This window comes from Ochotona princeps, chromosome 33 (genome assembly GCF_030435755.1).
Source record: "Ochotona princeps isolate mOchPri1 chromosome 33, mOchPri1.hap1, whole genome shotgun sequence".
Classification (NCBI taxonomy): Eukaryota; Metazoa; Chordata; class Mammalia; order Lagomorpha; family Ochotonidae; genus Ochotona; species Ochotona princeps.
The window spans coordinates 2,712,272-2,734,956 of record NC_080864.1 but is presented as its reverse complement, the minus strand read 5'-3'; the positions used below and the strand labels follow the sequence as shown (position 1 = coordinate 2,734,956).

The 22,685-nt window shown below is 52.5% G+C and overlaps 1 protein-coding gene across 4 annotated transcripts in view; it reads left to right on the top strand.

The window, feature by feature from the left end:
* The window catches only part of CACNA1A (calcium voltage-gated channel subunit alpha1 A), a 158,169-nt gene that overhangs the window by 47,651 nt on the left and 87,833 nt on the right, over window positions 1–22,685 (top strand). For 3 of the 4 annotated variants that reach the window (XM_058657746.1, XM_058657747.1, XM_058657750.1), the window contains 2 exons: window positions 7,612–7,717; window positions 9,547–9,686. In XM_058657746.1, the coding sequence (XP_058513729.1) occupies window positions 7,612–7,717; window positions 9,547–9,686 (246 nt within the window). Of the gene's footprint in view, window positions 1–3,867; window positions 4,001–7,611; window positions 7,718–9,546; window positions 9,687–22,685 lie in introns of those variants that run through there. The other variant, XM_058657748.1, reaches the window with a different exon arrangement.

Here is a 22,685-nt window from a genome sequence, read left to right as displayed (position 1 = left end):
AAGACAGAATCAGCCGGGAAAAAAAAATCAATGAGTCTAGTCTCATGCTGGGAACCAAGAGAGGCAAGTGGAGAGGAAGAGGGGCCTAAACAGCAAAACCGGGAGATTTTTTTTTTCCCATTGGTGACAGTCGCATAGCAAAAATTAATAACCGATTAAAGGAAATCATTTATCTGAGAGACAGAGACAGACTTCTGTCATCAGAGTCACTCCCTGCTGCCCTCAGCAGATGGGGCAGGCCCAGGGTTGCAGCTGGGGTGGGTCCCTGGGTCCAGGACCGTGGCTGGGGCAGTCCCATGGCCACAGCTGGGGTGAGCCCAGGGCCACGGCTGTGGCGGGTCCCTGGGTCCAAGGCCATGGCTGAGACGAGCCCAGGGCCATGGTGAGGAGCTAGCACCTCAAACCAAGTCTCCCCACGCCCCTTCGGAGAAGCCCAACTACTTGAACATTTACAGTTATCTCCCAGGGTTAGCAGGAAGCTGGAGTTGGGAGCTGGGTTCAAATCCAGGCATCCTCATCATCACCTCTCTTTCTTTTGAAGATTTATTTTATTTTTACTTAAAGAAGAGTTACACAGAGCGAGAGAGAGAGAGAGAGAGAGAGATCTTTCACCTGCTGATTCACTCCCCAAGTGACCGCAACAGCCGGAGTTGAGCCAATCCAAAGCCAGGAGCCAGGAGTTTCTTCTGGGTCTCCCACACAGGTGCAGGGGCCCAAGCTCTTGGACCAGCATCTTTTGCTGCTTTTCCCTGGTGCATGATAGGGAACTGGGTGAGAAATGGAGCAGCCAAGACTCAAGTCTGAGCTCATATTGGGATGTTGGCACGGCAGGCAGAGGCTTAGCATGCTACAGCACCATGCTGGCTCCTCTGTTTCTTTTTAATTTGAGAGGCAGAGAAAGAGAACTCCCACCTGCCCGTTCACTCCCCTGATGCCCACGATGGTTAAGAAAAGAGCTAGGTGCCAGAGACTCAGTGTGGTTCTGGGCAGAAGCCCAGTTCCTTGGGTCATCAATGCTTCTTCCCCAGCATTCATGTGAGCCAGGACGCTGGAGTCAGGAGGTGTGGCTGAACCTTGAACCCCGGCTACATTGTAGGATGTGGGTATCTCAGCTGGCTTCATAATTGCTAATCTGACTGCTCACTTTTTTACTGTACATTTTTATGAGGGTATAGCATGATGTGTTTAAATCTGATACAGTATATTGTGATCCAACAAGCTTGTCAGCATTTTTGAAACACTACTTTCTCTTCTGGTCATTCATAAAATACTGACGGGATTGTGTGTTTCCGTGTCCCCACAGTGCTGTAGGATACTGGGAATGTCATCTCTCCTGTGTGTGAGATAGCTCTTAGGTTTGCTGGCTGACTTTCTATGACCTGCCTGAAAAGGGAGTTGTGAGAGAAAGACAGTGGGCAAAAAATCTAAAAGGGCCCAGTGCAATGGCTCTGCTGGTTAATCTTCCCCTTGCAAGCACTGGGATCCCATATGGGCATTGGTTCGAGTCCCAGCTGCCCCACTTCCCATCCAGCTCCCTGCCTGTGGCCTGGGAAAGCAGTGGAGGACGGCCCAAAGCCTTGGGACCCTGCACTGGCGTGGGAGACCCAGAGGAAGTTTCTGGCTCCTGGCTCATGGATCATCTCAGCTCCAGTCATTGCAGCCGTTTGGGGAGTGAACCAGTGGATGAAAGATCTTTGTCCGTAGCTCTCCTTCTCTCTCTGCGTGAATTTATTTTTCCAATAAAAATAATGTTTAAGAAGTCTATAAAATAAAAAACCTGGTGGAATCCTGTCACAATACTAGTAGTAGCTATGGTGATAAAAATAAACGTATGTTGGGAGTTTGTTGTCACAAGCACCCCATTATATGTTCTCATAAGCATGTTGTATTTTTAAAATTTATTTGAAAGATACACTGCGGACAGAGTTCTCCCATCTGCTGAATCACTCTCCGACTGCTCCTAACAGCTGGGGCTGGGCTGGGGCGCAGAAGCCTGGGGCCTGGAACTCAATCCAGGACTCCCAGGGGGCTGGCAGGGACCCAAGGACTTAAGCTGTCCCCTGCCGCCACCCCGAATGAGCGTCATGAGAAAGCTGGAGTTAGGAGCAGACGCCAGGGCTGCAACCCCTGCACTCCAGTAGGGGTTTCCAACTTGCCAAATGGTGTCTTAAGATAACACCCACCCTTAGATATGGTTCCCCGTCCCCCTGCCCCCAATCCTCATAGGAACCGGCCTAAAAAAAAATACCAAGGGTCCTGCACTTTGGGTATTTTGTGCTGCACTGCAAGGGAAGGTGCAATTTTTTTTCTCATTTTATAGACAAGGAAACAAAAATCCAGAGAGGAAAACTACCTTTGCCAAGGTCAAAGCCACGTGTGCCTGAGTTTCCCCTCAATTCTTCCAACCCCTTCCTGCTGTGTCTCAGGTGGATATTTACAATTCCCACAGGGGGAGATGTCTCATTCCATAACCCAAGTGTTCGAAGCTGGGGAAGTGTATGAAACACAGTCCACTCAAGCCGATTGGGTATTGGGTGTTCCCATTTTCCCCCTGTCCGATTTTTCCGGACCCCTTCCTGGAAGGATCAGCCCTCAAGTTCTAACCAGGTGGACTTGAGCAACAGGCTCCTGGTGCTGGCCGTGGTGCTGAAAACAGTGCTGGCCAGAGACCCCCAAGCGCACGGCTGCTGTCCGGCTCTGCTGACTTGCTGTTTGGCTGATGTTGTGTGGTGCAAGGTTGGAAGTCCTGGCCTCAGAATGGGGGACTCTGTTGGAAGTTGAAATTGTCATGCGTGGGATCCACTTGAGACGGGGTTTAACAGGCAATGGTCGCTGATGACGACAGCTGTGGCAGCTGGTGGGGACTTGGGGCAGGTGCCATGTGTGAGGTCTGATTTAGATGGTTAAGGTCCCCAGGGCACTCTCACTCCAGTTTTTACATAAAAGCAACAGCATGTACTTCCTGTGAGTGATTGAGTGGTCTTCGGGGACCACCAGCTGCCAGGCTGTGTTTGATCTTGAACCATTCACTGTCTTAACCTGAGCCTTTCTTTCCTTATCTGGAAAGCTCACAGCAGAACCCACCCAGGAGGAATGAACACAGACATTCCCACCGTGGGCGGTGTCTGCGCTCTGAATCCGTCCACGGAGAGCCTGGTCCTCACTTCCTCCTCCTCCTCCGCTCCTGGCTGCTGCCGAGCATGGTATCCACGGGGCTGAAAAGCGAGAGGGGTTCAGGGCAGCTTTCCCCCACAACTTGGGGGCTGCTTGGTGGACTCCTTCAAGGGTGTCGCCTCCCTTCCATACCCTAGTGTAGAGACAGGGTTGAGAAGAGTGGGACAGCCCTGGCTTGGTTTTCCCAGCAGTCCCTGGAGATTGGCCGTAAGCGGCTGGGTGCACGATTTGGTAGTTGGGAAGACAGCAGGAACCAGCGGCCCTGTCACTTCACCCATGTAGATAGAGAGAATATTCTCTTGATGGCCTGGGTCCCAAGAACAAGACAGCAATTACAGGTGCAGCTCTGCTTGTCATCCCATCTTCCGGGGTGGGGATGGGGCAGTTGTGTCTGCAGGTTTCTGCTGTGCTGGTGGTGGGTAGCCTTCATCTGGGTGTGGAGGGGGCAGAGCCTTCGTGTGTCTGCATACGCACCCCCTCCCCCCGCCACCCCCTACATTCCCTCAGACCTCTCTCCTCTCTGGGGCTCTCCTGATTTCCTGCCTTCCCTCCCACCCGGAGGCGGGAGGCATCTCGGCTTTCAGTGCTCCCCCCTCCCTCGGGCCTCCTAAGCGGCCTGCTGGAGGCTTTTGCAATCTGCTGACACAGGTACTTCGTCTTCCAACCAATCAGGGCGCCCGACGGTTCGGCTCGGCTCACCGAGGCGCTGTTGGTCGGTTGGTCGCTGCTGCTGCTGCTCATGCAAGATTTCAGTTTTTCCAAATTGGGAAGATCAGGCAAGGACTGAAAAGAACCTCGCCTCCTCCCCCCACCTCCATCCCAGCCTGTACCGAAACCAGGGCAACCTTAACTCCTGCTTGGGGGGCAGCATGCCTCCCTGCTCCAGTGCCCATCCTGAGTCTTCCAGGGGCTGAATGTAGCCCTGGAAGATGAGGGCGAGAGACACAGAAGGCGAGATCCACTAAAGTCCCTCCCTCACTGCTTCCTTGAACACTTTCCAAAGAGTGGACACGCTCTTGCGGGTGGAGGACAAAGCAACCCACAGAATAAGCCTGTGCAAACACAAAACCTAGGGGAAGGTGGTGAGCTGTAAGAAAAAAAAATGGTAGTGGCCGATTGACGAAGGCCAAAAGAGAAAAAAAGTAAGATGTGGAGAAAGGCAGTGGATGGAAGTGCACTTTGAAAAGACCATGAGGACAGCAAGTAGGGAAGGAAGGGTGGGGATGAATGGCAGGTGCAGAGGTCGGGGCAAACATGTGGCTTGGGTCGGGGCGGACAAAGCCTCGTGGGCGCTGAAGACTGGATTTTTCTTCTAAGAGTACCCCCTGAAGGCTCCCGAGTGCATGTAGCTGGCATATTTTGTCTTGTCTTGATTCCTGTGTATACGTTCCAAGATCAGCTTGGGTTCATCGAGATTTGGCGGTGTCCTTCTCAGCCCCCCACACCTTGGCTTGTCTGTCAACTTCTGTTTGGTGGCAGAGGAGGCTTTGTGGGTAGGGGGAAGAGAAAGAGGTGTACCCCACCTCTGTACGGATGTGTCATTCTCTCAGCTCTAAACCGTGAAACAGACCTAAGCCAGGACTTTCCGCTGTGCATCCCGTGGAAGCTGGCCTTATCCTTGTAGTGAGTAACAGTCTGGAGAGATTGGCTGGTGGGGAGGGGATGCTATTCAGGACCCGTCTGTGGTGGGTGTCTGCAGGGCTTGGAGGGGGGATGAGCGACAAGGAACGGAAAGATGAGAGGAGAAGGAGAAGGGGTGTGCAGTTTGGCCCCTGGCCTTGTTTGTCCAAGCTTCCCCGATGTATCTGGAGGGTGACCACCTGGGGCGGATCAGATCCTGACAGGTGCTTGGTACAGCCTGTCAGGGTGCTGTGTGCCACGGCTGTTGCCGCCGGCCTGCTGAGACACTTCCTGGAAGTTTGAACTGCTGTACAAAGGCAGGCGTGTATTCCAGCCTGTGCTCCGTGGAGGTGGAGGGTGGGAGGAGGGAGGGTGAGGCAAGAGGCCAGGGCAGAAGAGGGAGATGACCACAGTTTTTGCTGCAGCAACAAGCCAAAGATGCTGAGCTGGCAGCGAGGCGGCCTCGCCAAGTTGAATTCCAATCAGGCCGGCACAGGGTTTGGCCTAAGCTCCGCTGTGTACAAATATTTGTCTCTCATTTTCCAGGCTGTGGGGCGAAGTGGCACACCCAGTTAGCTTTGTTCTCTGGCGCCCCTGATGACCGGCAGGCTTGGAGGCAGGAAGCCAATCAGAGACGGGCGGGTGGCAGGGTTGGCTTAGTTGGCTGCCTGCGTTGCGCCTGCTGCTGGGGTTGTGCTTTTCAGAGAGTGTGTACAGTTTCCATCTGGAGGTGGAGATGGGTGCTGGGGACCCAAGGAGGCCTGGATTTCCTGGCGTTGGTGGGGACTTCAACCCCTGGGGAATCAATCTTTCCACCTGGCCAGTGGGTTTTGTTTTATTGTTAATTTATTGCTTCGACACACCTCCTCCTGTCTACACTAGGGAAAAAGGGAAGACTGAACTTAAAAAAGCATTTATTTATTTGAAAGGAAGTATGACAGGGTCAAGCATGTTGGCTCTGCTGGCTTAACGCTCTACCTCCAAGTGTGGCATCCCATATGAGCATTAGTTCGTGTCCTGCTGCTCCACGTCCCATCCAGCTCCATGTGTGTGGCCTGGGAAAGCAGTGGAGGACGGCCCAAAGCCTTGGGACCCTGCACCTGCGTGGGAGAGCTGGAAGGAGCTCTTGGCTCCTGGCTTCGAATTGGCTCAACTCTGGCTGTTGCAGCCACTTGGGGGATGAACTAATGGTTGGAAGATCCTTCTGTCTCTCCTTCTCTCTGTAAATCTGCCTTTCCAATTAAAAAATAAAAGTAAAAGAAAGTGAGAGTGAGCAAGAAAGAGAGGTCTTCCACTAGTTCATTTCCCAAATGGCTGCAGTGGCTGGGGCTGGGCCAGGCTGAATCTGGGAGCCAGGAGCTCCGTCTGGGTCTCCCCACATGAGTGGCCAGGACCCAAGCCCTGGGGCTGTCAGCTGTTATTTTCCTGGGTGCATGAGCACGAGAGCTGCCTGGGAAACCCTGAGCAACTACGACTTTTTGCCAGGCCCTCAACTATGGTGTGGTCAAATGGTAGCTTAACCCACTGTGCCATAGCTGATTTAATATCCCAAAAGAGAAAAGCCAATTTCCCCCCAAAAATGTTACATGAAAAGTATGTGGAAAGTTAGATCAAAACATGGGGGGAAAATAACAAGCAAGTTCATCTGGAAGCAGAAGAGTTTTTTGTTTTGTTTTGTTGTTGTTGTTGTTTTTAAGGGGAGTGGAAACTAGGTTTTCGGAGGGTTCACGGAAAATGAACAAGTTATTGCAAGTTAAAATTTGGGGTTTTAGAGGCATCAGGATAAATGCCACTTTCTCATGCTGGACAGCCAGGACGGGGGCTGTACCAGCCGCAGAACACACAGGTAGCTTCTGGAGATGCCACTGGGTTGGTCTCAGCAGGGAGGAGCAAGTGCCCGTGGCTGGGGACCACAGATACTGCCCGGTACCTTACAATGGCCAGGACAGGCTTGGATGGACTGGCCCTAGGGGTCAATTTTCTTCTCAGAGGTGGCGGGGTGGTGACTTACGGTGCATTTCCGCCCCGCCCACTGGAGTGGGGTGTGTGGTGGGGGAGGCTGGCAGTGTCATGGATGTGAACTGTGCCAAGTGGATCTTTTCCCAAAGAAGTTCCTCCAGGGGGCGCTGTGGAGGCCTATCAGTGGAGGTTGCCCCCTGCCTCCACTACCTGGGGGTAGGTACCCTGAGGATGGCTTCTAGGCAGAGCCACGTGCCCCCCCCTCAGGTCTTGAAAACTAAGACTCCAAGACCTATGGTCTGGCCATTGTGTCTATACATACATCTATATACATACACACACAGTGTGTGTGTGCGTGTGCGTGTGTGTGTGTGTGTCATACCCATACTGTACCTGCTCTCCTCCAGGGGTGACCAGAACTGTACTCTCTGTGCCCTGAACAGGGACTGTTGGAGCGAGATGGTGCAATGGGTATCAACATTTTCTTTCTAGCTTAAAATTTGTGGAGATAACCTTTGTGAATTTGCTTTACAGTCAAAGCCTTACTCCTCCACTGAAACATGAGTTTGCCAGCTCAAAAGCACCCGCCCCGAGGACAGAGGTTGCACCTGTTAAGTGGAGAGAGGGGGGAGTCATTTTCTTTGAAAATTTATTTATTTTTTATTGGAAAGTCAGATTTAGAGAAAGGAGGAGAAACAGAGAGGGAAGATTTTACCATCTGCTGACTTGCTCACTCCCCAGGTGGCCGCAATGGCCGGAGCTGAGCTGATCCGAAGCCAGGAGCCAGGAGCTTCTTGCAGTATCCCGCTCCCCTTTGCTCTTAAGCCAGCTGGAAAGGTTTTCCTTAACTCCCACCACTCCTTTTGAATATATGATTTTAGCCACTATCATAGCAAACTGTATTGTCCTCGCCCTGGAGCAGCACCTGCCGGATGATGACAAGACCCCCATGTCGGAACGGCTGGTGAGTGACGGCCCCCTGCGGGCTTGCTGCTTTGCTGTAAGGGGTACATTGGTTGGGGATTTGGGGTGGGGGAGTAAGGGCTGGGGGTAGAGTTTGCTGTTAGTCCTGGAGCCAATAGCCAGATCTTTGTTCTGTTTGAGGAATTGTTTTATTTGAAGGGGTTGGCTGGAAAGAGAGAGAACGCTTCCATCTGCTGGTTCACTCCCCCACATGGGACAACAGCCAGATCTGAGCCAAGCTGAAGCCCGGAACCAGGAGCTCCATCCAGGTCTCCCACATGGATGCAGGATCCCTAAGCCTTTGAACCATCCTCCATTGCCTTCCCAGGCGTATTAGCAGGGAGCTGGATTGGAAGCAGAAGTCCTGGAACTTGAATCGATGCTGCAATGTGGGACGCAGGTAGCCTAGGCAGTGGATTAACCCACTGCGCCACAGCACCTGCTCCAAGAGCCAAGTCTCTCCTGAACTCCAGTAACCTGCAGGAAGGGACGCTGTCACTGCCCTCCCCACCCTGGACGCTCAGCAGACCCTGTGTCTACTGGGGACAAGGCAGGCCAGCGGCTAGGGCCTGACCATCCATGAAAGCATCACATCCTACGAACTCTTTGAAGTGCCCGTGTACCCTGAGCCACCCATAAACTCACCTCCCAGCTTGAATAGCAGTTGTGGAACTGCTGTCACAAGCTTTGCCCTCACTTTGTCTTAAAAAAATCTCCCTGGCTTGCCTTTCTCGGGGGGTGTGGCCGCCCCGGGTGGCCGGAAGTGCATATGGGCTGCCGGAGTTGCAGATCATATAAGGTCATGGCCACACCCAACACAGCTCATAGTGGTTTCTGCAGCGTCACTGAAGTCCTGCTCAGTGTTTGCATTTTCCCAATGGTCCCAGAAATGCCATTTACCAAGATGCCCATGTGGACTGGCTTTTATACCACCTAGAATCTTTCTTTGAAAGCCTGGTTCATCCTGAGCCATTGATGTGGGCTATAAACCATAGATGCTGGCTTCTGGCTGGTCATCCCTTTGTGATGTCACACAGTTCACTCCACTATGACATCACTCAGCTGGAGCCTCTGTGATGTCATTCAGCTTCTTCATCCCGATTCGCTGTGTTTCCTGTGTGTGGACACCCCTTCTCAGAGGACATTCAGAATGTTAACAACTCCCGAGCCACTCGCCAGTACCCAAGCCCTGCCGCAGCCCACAGGCCTCTGGTTCTTTAGCTTCTGGTATTTTCTCATTCAGGGAGGGGCCCTGCCCTGTGACTAAGGTACTGCATTTCTCAATCATTGTGGCATGCTGGGTTAAGCCACAGTCCATAATGCCACCAGTATCTCATAGGCGTGCCAGTTGGAATCCAGGCTGCTCCACTTTGCATCCAGCTCCCTGCTAATCCACCTGGGAAAGCAGTAGAAGATGGCCCAAGTGCTTGGGTCCTTGTACCCATGTGGGGCGACCCAGATGGAATTCCTGGCTTTAGCCTGGTCCAAGCCCCAGCCTGTGAGGCCATTTGAGGAATGAATCAGTAGATAGAAAATTTTATATATATATATATATATATCGACCTGTCTATGTATCTTTCACACTAATAAATCACTATTTTTAAAAAAATCAAATGTCTTAAATTTAAATTAATTTCGACGGAAATGGCCAAGAAGAAAGGGACCTTCACTGAGCTTCTTGCAAAAGCTGTGGGACCAGAGAGTTTTGGCAGGTGGTTGTGGCGGGGCTGGGAGGTGGGAGGCAGGTGAGATGGCTTGGGGGCGGGACTTGGCACCCTCTGCTCCACAGAAAATGCTGACCTTGACAATTCTCCCCCACCCCCCCGGCAGGATGACACAGAACCATACTTCATTGGGATTTTTTGTTTCGAGGCTGGGATTAAAATCATTGCCCTGGGATTTGCCTTCCACAAAGGATCCTATCTGAGGAACGGCTGGAACGTGATGGACTTTGTGGTGGTGCTAACCGGGTAAGGAAGCCAGGTGGGGCCTTTAGGTGGATCTCACTGAAGACTTGCTTTGGTGGCATCATGGAGGATGGTGGCCCAGGCTGGGCTCTGGAAGGCTGGGTCAGCTGCGTAATTGTGTTGTCTCTCCGTCCTCAGTCTGTCAATAGCTGGCGCCTTGTGTCATAATGCCAGGAATGGCAGTGTTACAGTTGACTGCAAAGTGCTTCTTGGGCATTTGTTTCTTTCACCTTCAAAGCACCAAACACGGAGCAGGAATGGCTCCTGTGAATTCTCCTTTCGTTTGAGGTTTGTTTTCGTTTCATTGTGGTAGAAGGCTGAAGTTTTTCAGAGGCAAGATGTGGTTCCACCTTTGGAGAGAGCCACGCTAGACGCGGTCCCTGCCCTCCAGGAGTTTTCTGATCTGTGTGCGAGGGGACGAGGGAGATGGTTCACACCCCAGATGGACACAGGGCAGGACAGGAAGTCAGCGGAAGAGGGAGGGTCATGGGGTGCACAGGAAGTCAGCAAGAGTGGGAGGGAGGGTTAAAGGGTAGGACAGGAAGTCAGCAGGGGGGAGTATCATGGGGTAGGACGGGAAGTTGGGGAAGGAGATCCAGCATGGCTGTCCCTCCTGGGGACTTCTTTGTTGCTCCTGGTTGTGTTGGGGTCTGCACTCCTGCGATTCAGATGTCCGTCCTTCGAGGGGGCGTGGCTGCGGCTCATGGGGCGTGGCTGTGGGTCGCTCGTGTGGGCGTGTCTGTCTTCCGAGGGGCGTGGCTGTGGCTCATGTGGGCGTGGTTGCGACTCGTGTGGGTGCGGTGAGGGGCGTGGCTGCGACTCATGGGCGTGGCTGTCTGTGGAGGGGCGTGGCTATGGCTCACCCATGTGGGCGTGGCTGTCTGTCGAGGGGCGTGGCTGCGGCTCATGTGGGCCTGTTTGATTATTGGGGGCATGGCTGTGGCTCACTCGTGGGCGTGGTTATGTGTCCTAGGGGCGTGGCTGCGACTCATGCGGGCGCGTCTGTCTGCCGAGGGGTGTGGCTGCCTGCCGAGGGGCGTGGCTGACTCATGTGGGCGTGGCTGCCTGCCGAGGGATGTGGTTGTGCGGTCGCAGGGGTGCGGCTGTCCTCTGAGGGCTGGGTTCTCCATCCTTGGCTTGTGATGCATTACAGGGACACAGCCTGGCATTGGACAGTTTTCTGTAACCTTGTCAGTGAACTTGCTGTGACACAGTCCTATGGTTGATTTCTTGTTGAAAAATATTTCATATTCAAGGTCAGATTGAGGCTGGCTGTTAAGACACTTGCATTGCACGTTGGAGTGCCTGGCTGTGCCTCCTGGCTCCTGATCCAGCTTCCGGCTCATGGATGCCCTAGCAGGTGGCAGTGATGGCTCAAGTACCTGAGCCCTGTCACCCACGTGGGAGACCTGCATAGTTTGGGCTCCCAACAAAGTGTTTCTTGAGTTTTGTGTTGATCATTTCCACTTACAGATTCATGTTTGGATCACCTGAGTGTATAGGAAACAATCGGATGAGGCCAGCACTGTGACTTAGCCCGTTAAGCTGACACCTGCCCGCTTCCCATCCAGCTCCCTGCTGGTGTGCCTGGGAGGGCAACAGAAAATGACCCAAGTGCTTAGGCCCCTGTCAGCTGTGTGGGAGACCCCGCTGATGCAGCTCCTGGCTCCCAGCTTTGGGTTGGCTCTTTCCGGCACAACCGGTGGATGGAAAATCAGTCTCTCTCTCTCTCGCTGCATTCTGTCTTTTTAAATAGAATAAATCTCCCCCAAATAAATAAATTTTGAAAAACCTTAAAAGTAATAAATTAGAAAATTTTAAAGATGATTTTTATTGGAAAGTCAGATTTACAGAAAAAGAAACACACAGATCCTCCCCCCGCTGGTTCACTTCTCAAGTGGCCGCAATGGCCAGAGCTGAGCCGATCCGAAGCCAGGAGTCAGGAACTTCTTCCGAGTCTCCCACGCAGGTGCAGGGTCCCAAGGCTTTGGGCCGTCCCTGATTGCATTCCAAGGCCACAGGCAGGGAGCTGGATGGGAAGTGGAGCAGCTGGGACACAAATAGGCACTCACATGGGATCCCAGCACATGCAAGGTGAGGACTGTAGCCACTAGGCTAGTATTCCAGGAGCATAAAATAAGTCTTTTAAGTAATACCTACTTATTTGAAAGGTGAGAGAATCTTCTTTTTGCTGGCTCACTCCTAAAATGGCTGCATTGGCTTGAGCTGGACTAGACCCAAACCTGGAACTCCATCCCGGCCTCCCATGTGGGTGCAGGGTCCCCCGCACTTGGTCAATTACCCACTGCTTTCCTAGGTGCATCCGCAGGGAGCTGGACTGGAAGTGGAGTGGCCAGGACTCGAACCGGAACCCATGTAGGATGCCGGCACTGCAGGCAGCAGAATAACTTGCAGCACCATGGCACTGGCCCCCAGTATCAGCCTTATCTTCTACAATCTGCCTCTTGCATCCGTATGAGACTCCCTCTAAGAAGAAACCCTCTCCCTCACCCATCTTCATAGCTGTATAGTGCGCAGTGGGCTGGCTGTTGTAGCCAGCATTTATCTTCAGTGCCGTTCGGCTTCTTCCTCTGGGGCTGTTTGGAAGAGAGCCGTCCCCTCTTTCTTGCAAATGAGCCTGTCTAGGCCATGGACGCAGGAATGGAACTGCTGACTCGTGCGCTCCATGCAGCTTTGGCCTCGCTAGATGTTGCCAAATGGTCCCCGGGAAAATGGTTGTGCTAACATCCGTTCCCAGGGGCTGGCTGTGCTGGCAGGCAAGAGCTTTGAAAAACTCTGGCTCTGGAAAGACCTGAAGGAGCTCCTGTGCTGTGACTTTTAAAGATACATTTTTGGGCCCCGCGCGGTAGCCTAGAGGCTGAAGTCTGTGTCTTGCACATACCAGGATCCCATATGGGCGCTGGTTCTTATCCCAGTGGCCCTGCTTCCCATCCAGCTCCCTGCCTGTGGCCTGGGAAAGCATTGCAGGACAGCCCAAAGCCTTGGGACCCTGAACCGACGAAGGAGACCTGGAAGAGGCTCTGGGCTCCTGGTCTTGAATCAGCACTGTTTCAGTTGTTGTGGCCGCTTGGGGAGTGAATCATCGGATGGAAGATCTTCCTCTCTGTCTCTTCTTCTCTCTGTATATCTGACTTTCCAATAAAAAGAAATCTTAAAAAAAAAGATAACATTTCTTGATTTGAAAGGCAGAGTTACAGAGGGATGGGAATAGAGATTTTCCATTCACTGGTTCAGATGGCTGCAACAGCCAGAGTTGGACCAGGCTAAAGGCATCTAGTCTCCCACATGGTTGCAGCAGCCCAAGCACTTGGGCCATTTTCCACTTTTTTCAGGCGCATCAGCAGGGAGCTGGATGCAAAGTGGAGCAGCTGGGCTTCGAACTGGTGCACCATGGGATGCCGGCACCGCAGGCTGTGGCTTAGTCCACTGTGCCACCACCCTGGCTGCTCCTGTACCATTTAACATGCAGTAAGTGTCAAGGTGTGATCTTGAAGGTCCAGTGTTATCCGGGTGACTGGTGATACTGACATTTGGGTGTTTGTATTTGGCCCTTCCATACAGGGTGGCTTGTTCTTCCTGCTTCCTGACATGTTATCAGCACCCAGAGCAGAAATCCTTCCTTCAAGTCGGAAAGATGCTGAGGGGACAGCCCACTGTGGGAATAAATGAACCCACTGACATTGTTTGAATTCACCATACAGTGGGCTAGATTTGTGGTGCAGGGAGCCAAGATGCTACTTGCAGCACCGGCCCTATCAGAGCCCCCGGTTCAGCTCCTGGGCTGCTCTGCTTCCGATCCAGCTCCCTGCTATTACACCTGGGAAAGCAGCAGAGGATGGCCCAAGTGATGGGCCCTGGCTCGGCCCGCCCCCAGCCCTGGTTCCTGTGCTCGCCAGTACGTACAGCAGACCGGTCTGGTCTGTCCCACATCCCATTCAGCTCTTGCACACATCAACAGACGTTGAAGCCTAGCTCAACCCAACCAGCCCCACTCTCCAGCCCACACTCGTCCAGCCAGGCCTGCGCCAGCCCTGCTTCCTGTGCTCACTAGTGAGAGCTGTAGCCCATCAGAGAGGTACCCACACTTTGCCTACTGGACCCACTCCCTACTCTGGGTCTTGCACTCTCCAGGTGGTTGTGCAATCTGGCTTGACAGAATTTGTCCCCAGTCCCACCACTTGCCAGTTGATGCTGCGGCAAAGCCAGACCAGCCTGCACTTCCTCTGGCTCATGCCTGCACCAGTGGGTACAGTTGGTTAGCACAGCCTGGCTCTCCCCGTAATCCAGGTCTCATGTTCACCAGTAGGAGCAGTGTCCCAGCAGGGGAGCCCCCCAACGCCTCCCCTCGGAGCCTCCCTGCTTGGCTCACACTCTCTCGCTGGTCCACGTGTACTGGTGGGTGTTGTGGCCCACTCTGGCATGGCCCTTCTCACCTCAGCATTTGCTGGTGGGTGCTGTAGCCTGGCACAGCCCAGCCTGCCCCCAGTTCCAGATCATGCCTGCGGGTGCTGCAGCCTTGCCCATTCCCGGCCCTAATGTGAATTGGCTGATGTTGTAGCCCAACCTAGCCCGTCCTGAACACCATCTTGGTTCTCAGATCTGCCATGTATGCCAGCGGGTGATATGAACTGGCTCAGCCTGGCTCAGCCCAGACCTGAACCAAATGTATGTCGGTTGGTACCGTAACCTGGCCTGATATGGGCTTGCCTTGGTTCTTGTGCTCACCTGCAGGGACTGTGTCCTGAAGGAGAAGTTCCCCAAGCTCCTCCATCAGGTCTCTTCCAAGTGGCAGGTCTCGCACACACTGGTGGGTCCTTGGCCCAGCCTGACTTAGTCCACCTCCTGTTGTGGCAGGAACAGTGTCTATGAATGTCCCTGCATAGGCATGACACTCAAAAAAATTGCATGCCAACAAACTTTTACTTTTGCTCTTCCTGGAGCTTTTGACATTCTAAGGGGAGGAGTCAGGGGTCTTAATTGGGTGTGGAGAAAGCTAGACTGCTAGTGAGCATTAAAAATATAGATTTATTTGTTTGAAAGGCAGAGTTACAGTACAGAGAAAGAGAGGGAGGGAGAAGGGGAGAGTGAGAAGAGAGAAAGGGAGAGAGAGGGCGAGAAGGAGAGAGAGAGGGAGAGAGATAAATGGGGTAGAGAGAGGGAGAGAGGAGGATCTGTCACCCTCTGGTTCATCCCCGGATGGTTGCAATGGTCGGCGCTGAGCCAAGCTGAAGACAGTAGTCAGGTGCTTTCTCTGGGTCTCCCCAGAGTGCTTGAGACATCCTCCACTGATTTCCCAGGTGAAGCAGCTGCTGGGATTTGAACCGCCACCGCATGGGATGCTGGTTTCACAGGCAGTGGCTTAACCCGGGATGTCATAACTCCAGTTCCAAGTGGACGCATTTTGACGCATTCACTGCCTTCTCCAATTTCCTAAGCAAACCATGGCAGTGAAAATCTTGCTCAATTTTTTCCACCTTCTTGCACGAAGCTTGGTGGAAAAGCTCTCCCCTGTAGGTTTTTATTTGTTCTTCAAAGCCTCAGCGGAAGTACAACTTTGTCAGCTGATCAAACTCCTTTGACTATGTATTTGCATTGCATTTCAAGTTCGTTTTGAAAGATTTACTTAAATTTATTGGAAATACAGATTTACAGAGAGAAAGAAAGGTTTTTCATACGCTGGTTCATTCCCCAAATGGCTGCAATAGCTGGAACTGAGCCGATCCGAAGCCAGGAGTTTCTTCCGGGTCTCCCACGTGGGTGCCGGGTCCCAAGGCTTTGGGCCGTCCTCCACTGCTCTCCCAGGCCACAGGCAGGGGGCTGGATGGGAAGTGGGGCTGCTGGGAAATGAACCGGTGCCTATATGATATCCCAGCACTTGCAAGGGGGAGGATTAGCCAGTTGAGCCATCACGGCGATCCCTGTAAAGTTTTGATCAGAAAAAGTCTTGGGGAGGTAGGTTTCTTGGGGATCACACTGTGTGTAAGAAGCAGAGGTCTGACTGTGATCCCCAAGGGTAGAGCTGCCCGTGAATCCCAGGGCTCTGATCACACAGCAGTGCCCAGCAGGAGCCCCGCTTGCTGCACACCACAGGAGGGACAACCAGAGTCATGTCTGTCAGCCTGTGATGCCAGCACATGGTAGCCGCTCAGGACAGCAAATTGAACTGGAAAGTGAAAGTTCTTAGGATTGGCATGGGTTGCAAAATTGACTCACCAAGTTGTAAGATGAGGACCAGGGTTGGCGCTGTCACATAGTGGGTTAAGCTGCCACCTGCCGTGGCAGTATCCCATAGGGGGTGCCAGTTCAAGTCCTGGTTGCTCCACTTCCAATCCAGCTCCCTGCTGATGTGGCCAGGGAAAAACAGCAGAGGATGGCCCAAGTACTTGGGCTCCTGCCACCCACGTGGAAGACCCGGATGGAGCACAAAACTCTTGGTTTCAGACTGGCTCAGCCCTGGCTCTTGCAGCCATTTGGGGAGTGAACTAGCAGATGGAAGATCTCTCTCTAACTCTGCCTTCTAAATAAATAAATGGCTCTTTTAATAAAAAGAAGAGGGGGGCCATTTGTGGATGGTCCAGGAGACCATGGCAGCAGCGCTTGGAGGTAGATGAGTTTTGAGTCAGCCAGCTGTACCATGTGGAATTGTGCGAGCCGAAAGGCCTCCTTTGGGAAGGTCGCCCTGGGTGATCTGAAGTGAGCAGAAGCCCCGAGTGCTTGGAGACCGTGAGGGAATGGTGCTGACTTTGAATCCTTGTTAACATTGCCAAGCTGTAGGATTCAGTGGACTGTGCAGACTCCAATCCCTTGCTCTTGCTCACAGGGGAGTCTGGGTCTCTTCCCATTCGTGCACGGACGGACACGCTTTGTTTCTGCATTTGGTGGAGACTATGGTTAACTGTGCTCGTCTGCTGTGTCGTCGCCTCTCCATGTCCACGTTCAAGACCTGGTGGGTCTGTACTTAGAAGTGGAACGGCTAAGGCCTGACATGGTGGCCTAGTGGCTACAGTCCTTGCCTTGCACATGCCATAATCCCAAATGGGTGCCAGTTTGTGTCCTAGTGGCCCCACTTTCCACTCAGCCTGTGGCCTGGGAAGGCAGTCGAGGACCACCCCAAGCCTTGGAACCCTGCACCTGTGTGGGAGACCCAGAGGAAACTCTTGGCTCCTGGCTTCAAATCAGCTCAGCTCCAGCCACTGCAGCCACTCTGTATATCTGACTTTCCGAGAAAAATAAATAAATCTTTTTTAAAAAAAAGATTTATTCATTTTATTACAAAACCGGTGGAGTCATGCTTTGGTACTTTTTCCAGGAGCATTAGCAAGGAGCTCTATTGGAAATGGAGCAGCTGGGACTCGAACTGGTGTTCTGATATGGGATGCTGGTGTTGCGAACGGCAGCTTAATACACTGCACCACATTGAGCACTCGCGGTGGGCCAGGTGTGCCATCAGCTGCTGCCTTCCGCACCTGATTTCCATGTCAGCCTCCCAGGTCTTTCGATAGAAGCTCAGAGAACTTCATCAGCTTGTCCGGGAGTGCCCAGAGCTGGCAGGGGGTGCGTCTTATGCTTTCATTTGGTTTTCCACAAACTCTTTTTATTAGAGAGCGAGAGACCATGCGTGCTTCCGTTCTGTACTCATGTCCACAAGAGCCGGAAGCTGGGCAGTCAGTCTAGCTCTCCGATGTGACTTGAGGGAGAGACCCGGTTACCTGAGCCACCATCACCGGCTGCCTCCCAGCTGGGACCCGTGTCAGCAGGGAGCTGGAGTTGGGAGCCGCCCCAGGTACTCCGATGTCTCTGTCACCATTTACTTCCCGTTGACTGTACACAGATCTCTTCGAAAACGCGAACGTTCATCCAAACCGACACAAACACAGACCACACATGGTGACATTTGCAGTCGAGAGCAATGAAAACAAACATGTAGATGCAGCATGAAGTCATAACAGCTTGCTAAAATTAGCTCGAGCGTGTGCTGGAGCGCCGCACGGATCCCACAGCCGCCTCCTGGAGCTGTCGACAGAAGTCAGGAATTCCACGCAGGGCGCTGGCCTTGCAATGCAGCGGAGAAGTGAGCCGCCCCTCGTGACGCCAGCTTGCCACAGTAGAGTGGCAGTTCCAGTCCTGGCTGCCGCCAACCCCGCTCCTGCTTCCCATCCAGACCCCTCGGCAATGCACTTGGGAAAGCAGCAGAGGACATCCCTGCCACAGACATGGGAAACCAGGACGGAGCTCCTGGCTTCTCCAGGCTTCAGCTGGCATGCCCCAGCTCTGGCTTTTGTGGCATTTGGGGAATGAATCATAAATAAGAAGATCTCTCTCTCTCTCTCTCTCTCTCTCTCTCCTCTCTCTCTCTCTCTTTGTGTCTTCTGAGTAATTAAGTGAATCCGTAATTAATCCTTAATTACTTCTGAGTAATTAAGTCATCCGTAGCTTGTTACCTGTTCAGGGATTTGCTGGTTCTTGATCCTATGTTTAACATGTACGTGTGTGTGTGTGTGTGTGCGTGAGATACTTCATCCTTACCTTCCTCTAAGCCGAATGTCACCACTACTATCCTCATTTTACAAAGAAACTGAGTCTCAAAGAGGTTCCATCACTCACCCAAAACCACCCACCTCGTAAGTGCCGGGTCCTGGGTTTGAACTCCTGTGTCAAGTTGCCAGGCTCACACTCTTGAGAGCTTGGAGTTCTGTAGGATAAAAACTTAGGAAGAAGTTTCTGTTTTATTTAAAGACTTTTAAACTTTTTATTGGAAAGGCAGATTTACAGAGAGAAGAAGAAACAGAAAGATCTTCCATCCGTTGGTTCACTCCCTAAGTGGCTGCGACAGCCAGAGCTGAACTGATCTGAAGCCAGGAGCCAGGAGCTTCTTCTGGGTCTCCTACATGGGTGCAGGGTCCCAAGGCTCTGGGCCGTCCTCCACTGCTTTCCCAGGCCACAGGCAGGGAACTGGGTGGGGAGTGGGGCAGCTGGGACACGAACCAGCGCCTTTGGGAACCTGGCACTTGAAGGTGAGGATTTAGCCACTCACGCAGGGTGCCTTTGGACCTCGTGGTGCTCACCTGGACAATGAGGGGTGATTAGAGGAGGCCGTGGTGGGGCCTCACTCCATGAACTGAGCTGCTGGGTCGTTCTGGGTGCATTCCAAAGGAGACTTGCTGAGTTGAAGCTGTTAAAGTCAGTTCTCCTGAAGGGGAGCGTGTGGCCTACGGAAAATGCTGCAAATCTCCCTTGCTGTTTCTTTCAGCTCTCGTATCTGAATCTCCATCAGTGGGCATGCTCTGGCATCACAGGGTCTGCCCAGCCTGGATTCCATCCAGGAGCACCCCGCAGCCTCTGAGCTCCACAGTCAGTTACCCAGCATCTTCCGGTGTCCTCAGGGAGACTGAGTTCCAGTTGTCCTCATTGAAGCCCACTTCTTCACGTTCCTCTATCCCTTCCCTTCTTTCCAGGCTCCTCAGTTGGTTGTGCCTTGGACCATCTCCCAAATCATCCACCTGCCTCCAATTCTGTTTTCCCAGGATCCCAAACCGACTCAATGAGCTCCCAGCACCCTGGACAGCACCCAGGGCTCCCTAATGCGGCTCCTGTCCGCCTTCCTTCCCTTCACCCCACGCTGGCTGGTGTAGGGAGGGCCCCAAGTCACAGCCAGATGGCCAGGTGACCTTGTCCCATTGCCAAGCTTCCTGGACATTTTCTCCATGGGGCTGGAGAGAACTCTACCATCCGTGCCTCCAGGTCTGCGGGGCTGATGGAGAGCTTGTCCTTCCATACTGCTGGGACGGATGCCAGCCTGCCTTCCCAGGGGTATCTGGCCGCTGCCTCCACAGTTTCGCAGAGCTAATAATGCATCTCTCTCTCTGGGGCAGGGAGTGGAAACCTCAGCAGAGCGGGAAGCCAGTGAGAGCCTGGGGCCAAGGGAACAGCACCATCCCTTCTGTGTGGGGAGGACCTTGTTTGACCTAGAGGTGAAGACGAACACTCCTTCCCCAATCCTAGCATTGTACAGGACGAGGGGGGTCTTCCAAATGTTCATGGACAGTACGCACCATGAAAAAAAAAGTAGATATAGATTTCATTTTTTTTTTCTTGCACCATTTTTCCTTGAGCTTTTAGAAGCACCCTGGTCAAGCAATAAAACTAAGATAAAACTGAGGTTGGGTTGTGTTGAGTAGAGGTTCCCCACGCACCCACCCACCCACCACACACATACTTTTTCGTGATGTCTCTTGGTCCTAGTCCATCTGTGGTTGGTCACGTCCAACCTCAAGGTTTCGGATGCCTGGTCTCTTCTGATGTTTCTCTAACTTTTGTCTCTAGCGTGGATCTCTCTTGGAGCGAGTGTGCAAGGCATATCACACTCAAAAATCACAAAGCCCCTAAAAGGTCCCCTTACTCCTCTTCTTCCCGTATCAGGGAATACTAACCCCATCCTTCTATAGGGCCTAGCAAGATCTCTGCGTCTCCCCCCTCTACCTGCACATCCTACAGGCTCAGGGCTAGCTGTCTGTGGCACAGTGCATTAAGCTGTCGCCTGCAACACTAGCAATCTATATGGATGCTGGTTCAAGTCCTGGCTATTTTGTTTCCCATCCAGCTCCTTGCCAGTGCTCCTGGGAAGGCAGCAGGTGAAGGCTCAAGTGGTTGGGCCCGCACCGGCCATGGGAGATGTGAAGGGATTAAGAGGCCCCTGGCTTTGGCCTGGCCTAGCCTGAGCGGTGGCACCTATTTGGGGGCGTGAAGCAGTAGTTGGAAGCGCTCTCTCTGATTGTCCCGCTCTGTTTCTGTCACACTGCCTTTCACATAAATCAAGGACCATTGCACTTTGGAATTAGAACTGATTCACCACCCAGCTCCGCTATTTCTAAACGATGCCGCCTCTGAATCTTACCATCTGCAGCCAGGCTGGGAGAGCAGCCACAGCTCCTAACCCTGGAGAGTTGCTGTAACGGCTTGATGGGTTAATGTTGACTCAGGCTGGGTTGGACCCACTGCAGGTCTAAAGAAAGGAATGTGCACGGTCCTATTTAAAAAAATGGGAATCTTAGGGGCTGGTGCTATGGCATAGCACGTAAAGCTGCTACCTGCAGGGCCTGACACGTTAACCTAGCTGCTAAAGTCCTTGCCTTGCACACACTGGGATTCCCATCTGGGCGCCGCTTCTAATCCTGGCGGCCATGCTTCCCATCCAGCTCCCTGCTTGTGGCCTGGGAAAGCAGTGGAGAACAGCCCAAGACCTTGGGACCCTGCACCCATGTGGGAGACCTGGAGGAAGTTCCTGGCTTCTGGCTTCGGATCGGCACAGCTCTGTCCATTGTGGCTACTTGAGGAGTGAATCATCGGACTAAAGATCTTCCTCTCTGTGTATCTGATTTTCCAATAAAGATAAACCTTAAAAAAAAAAAAAAAGCTGCTACCTGTAACACCAGCATTGCAGAGGGGTGCCGGTTCAAGTCCTGGCTGCCCCACTTCCCACCCAGCTCCCTGTAAACGCCCCTGGGAAAGCAGCAGAGGACGGCCTAAGTACTTAGGCCCCTGCTATGCGTATGGGAGGCCTGGATGAAGTTCCAGGCTTCAAAGTGGCCTTTGGGACTATTTGGGGAGTGATCCCATGGATGGAAGATCTTTGTCTCTCTGTGATTGGTTCAAATCAATCAATCAAATATATGTATGTATGTTGTGTAACTTGTTATAAATGGGAATTATATCCCTACCCAGACAGGTAGAACTCTGTGAGACGATACATTGGAGCTCTTAAAACAGGCTGCTGCTGAAGTCACACTCAGTGCTATTAGTTGCTATTAAGACGAATCGCTATAATTATGGTAATGGTAATAATAGTAATGAAAATTGCTCCAGATCCAATTCCATAGACTGGTTATTTAACTGCACAGAACGTTCTCAACTGTGAGTCAGGGGGCCCACACCCAGCCTCGCCTGCTCTTAGATCCCAGACCCCACCCACCTCCAACGGCTGTTTTCAAGTTCAAGGCGGGAGGGGTCCTCCTTGTGTAAGATTTCAACGCAACCAGTCTGGGCCCAACATCGTTCAGTGCTTACAACATCAGCATCCGATCTGGGCACCAGTTCCAGCTGCTCCACTTCTGCTCCAGCTCCCTGCTAATGCACTTGGGAAAGCAGTGGAGGACGGCCCAAGTAATCGGGCACCTGCACTCACATTGGGAGAGACAAATGGAGTTCTTGGTTCCTGGCTTTAAGCTGGCCCGGTCCTGGCTGTTAAGAGAATTTGGGGAATGAACACAGAGATGGAAAGATACATGCTAGATCTCTCTCTCTCTCCTGGCCAAATAAAAAAATTAAAAAAAAAAACTTAGCCAGTTGCATGCTGTTCCATGCAGCACAGCCGTGGGGGGCCAGCCCTTGAGCCTGGGTCCCTGCCACACTGCGTGGGAGACCTGAACATAGCTTTGGTCTGGCCCAATCCCAGTGGTCAACAAGTGTTTCAGGGAACGAACCAGCGAGAAGACCATTTCGGTCCATCTTTTTCTGCCTTAGGTATGTCCCTCTGCCTTCCAAGTGGACTTCTTTTTTTTTAAAGATGTATTTGTTATTTGGAGGATACTAACTGAGGGGAGACAGACATTTAGCGCTCACTGATTCACTTCGCTCTAAATGGCCACCGTATGTGAGCTCATCTGAGGCCAAGAGCTTCTTTCAGGTCTCCCGTGCAGGTGCCAGGGGCCCAAGGACTTGGGCCATCCTCTGCTGCTTTCCCAGGTGTGTGAGCAGGGAGCTGGATTGGAAGTGGAGCAGCTGGGACTTGAACCGGAGCCCATGTAAGATGCCAGCATTGCAGGAAGAGGATTGGCTCTCATGCCCAAGTGGCCCCAGCATATATATATATATTTTTAATGTATGCTTCCACAGTGGCAAAACACAGAAAGCTCCGGACAGTGCTGTTAACTCTTTCTTTGTGTTGGGGGTCATTGGAAAAGCTGAAAATGCTTCACTCCCTTC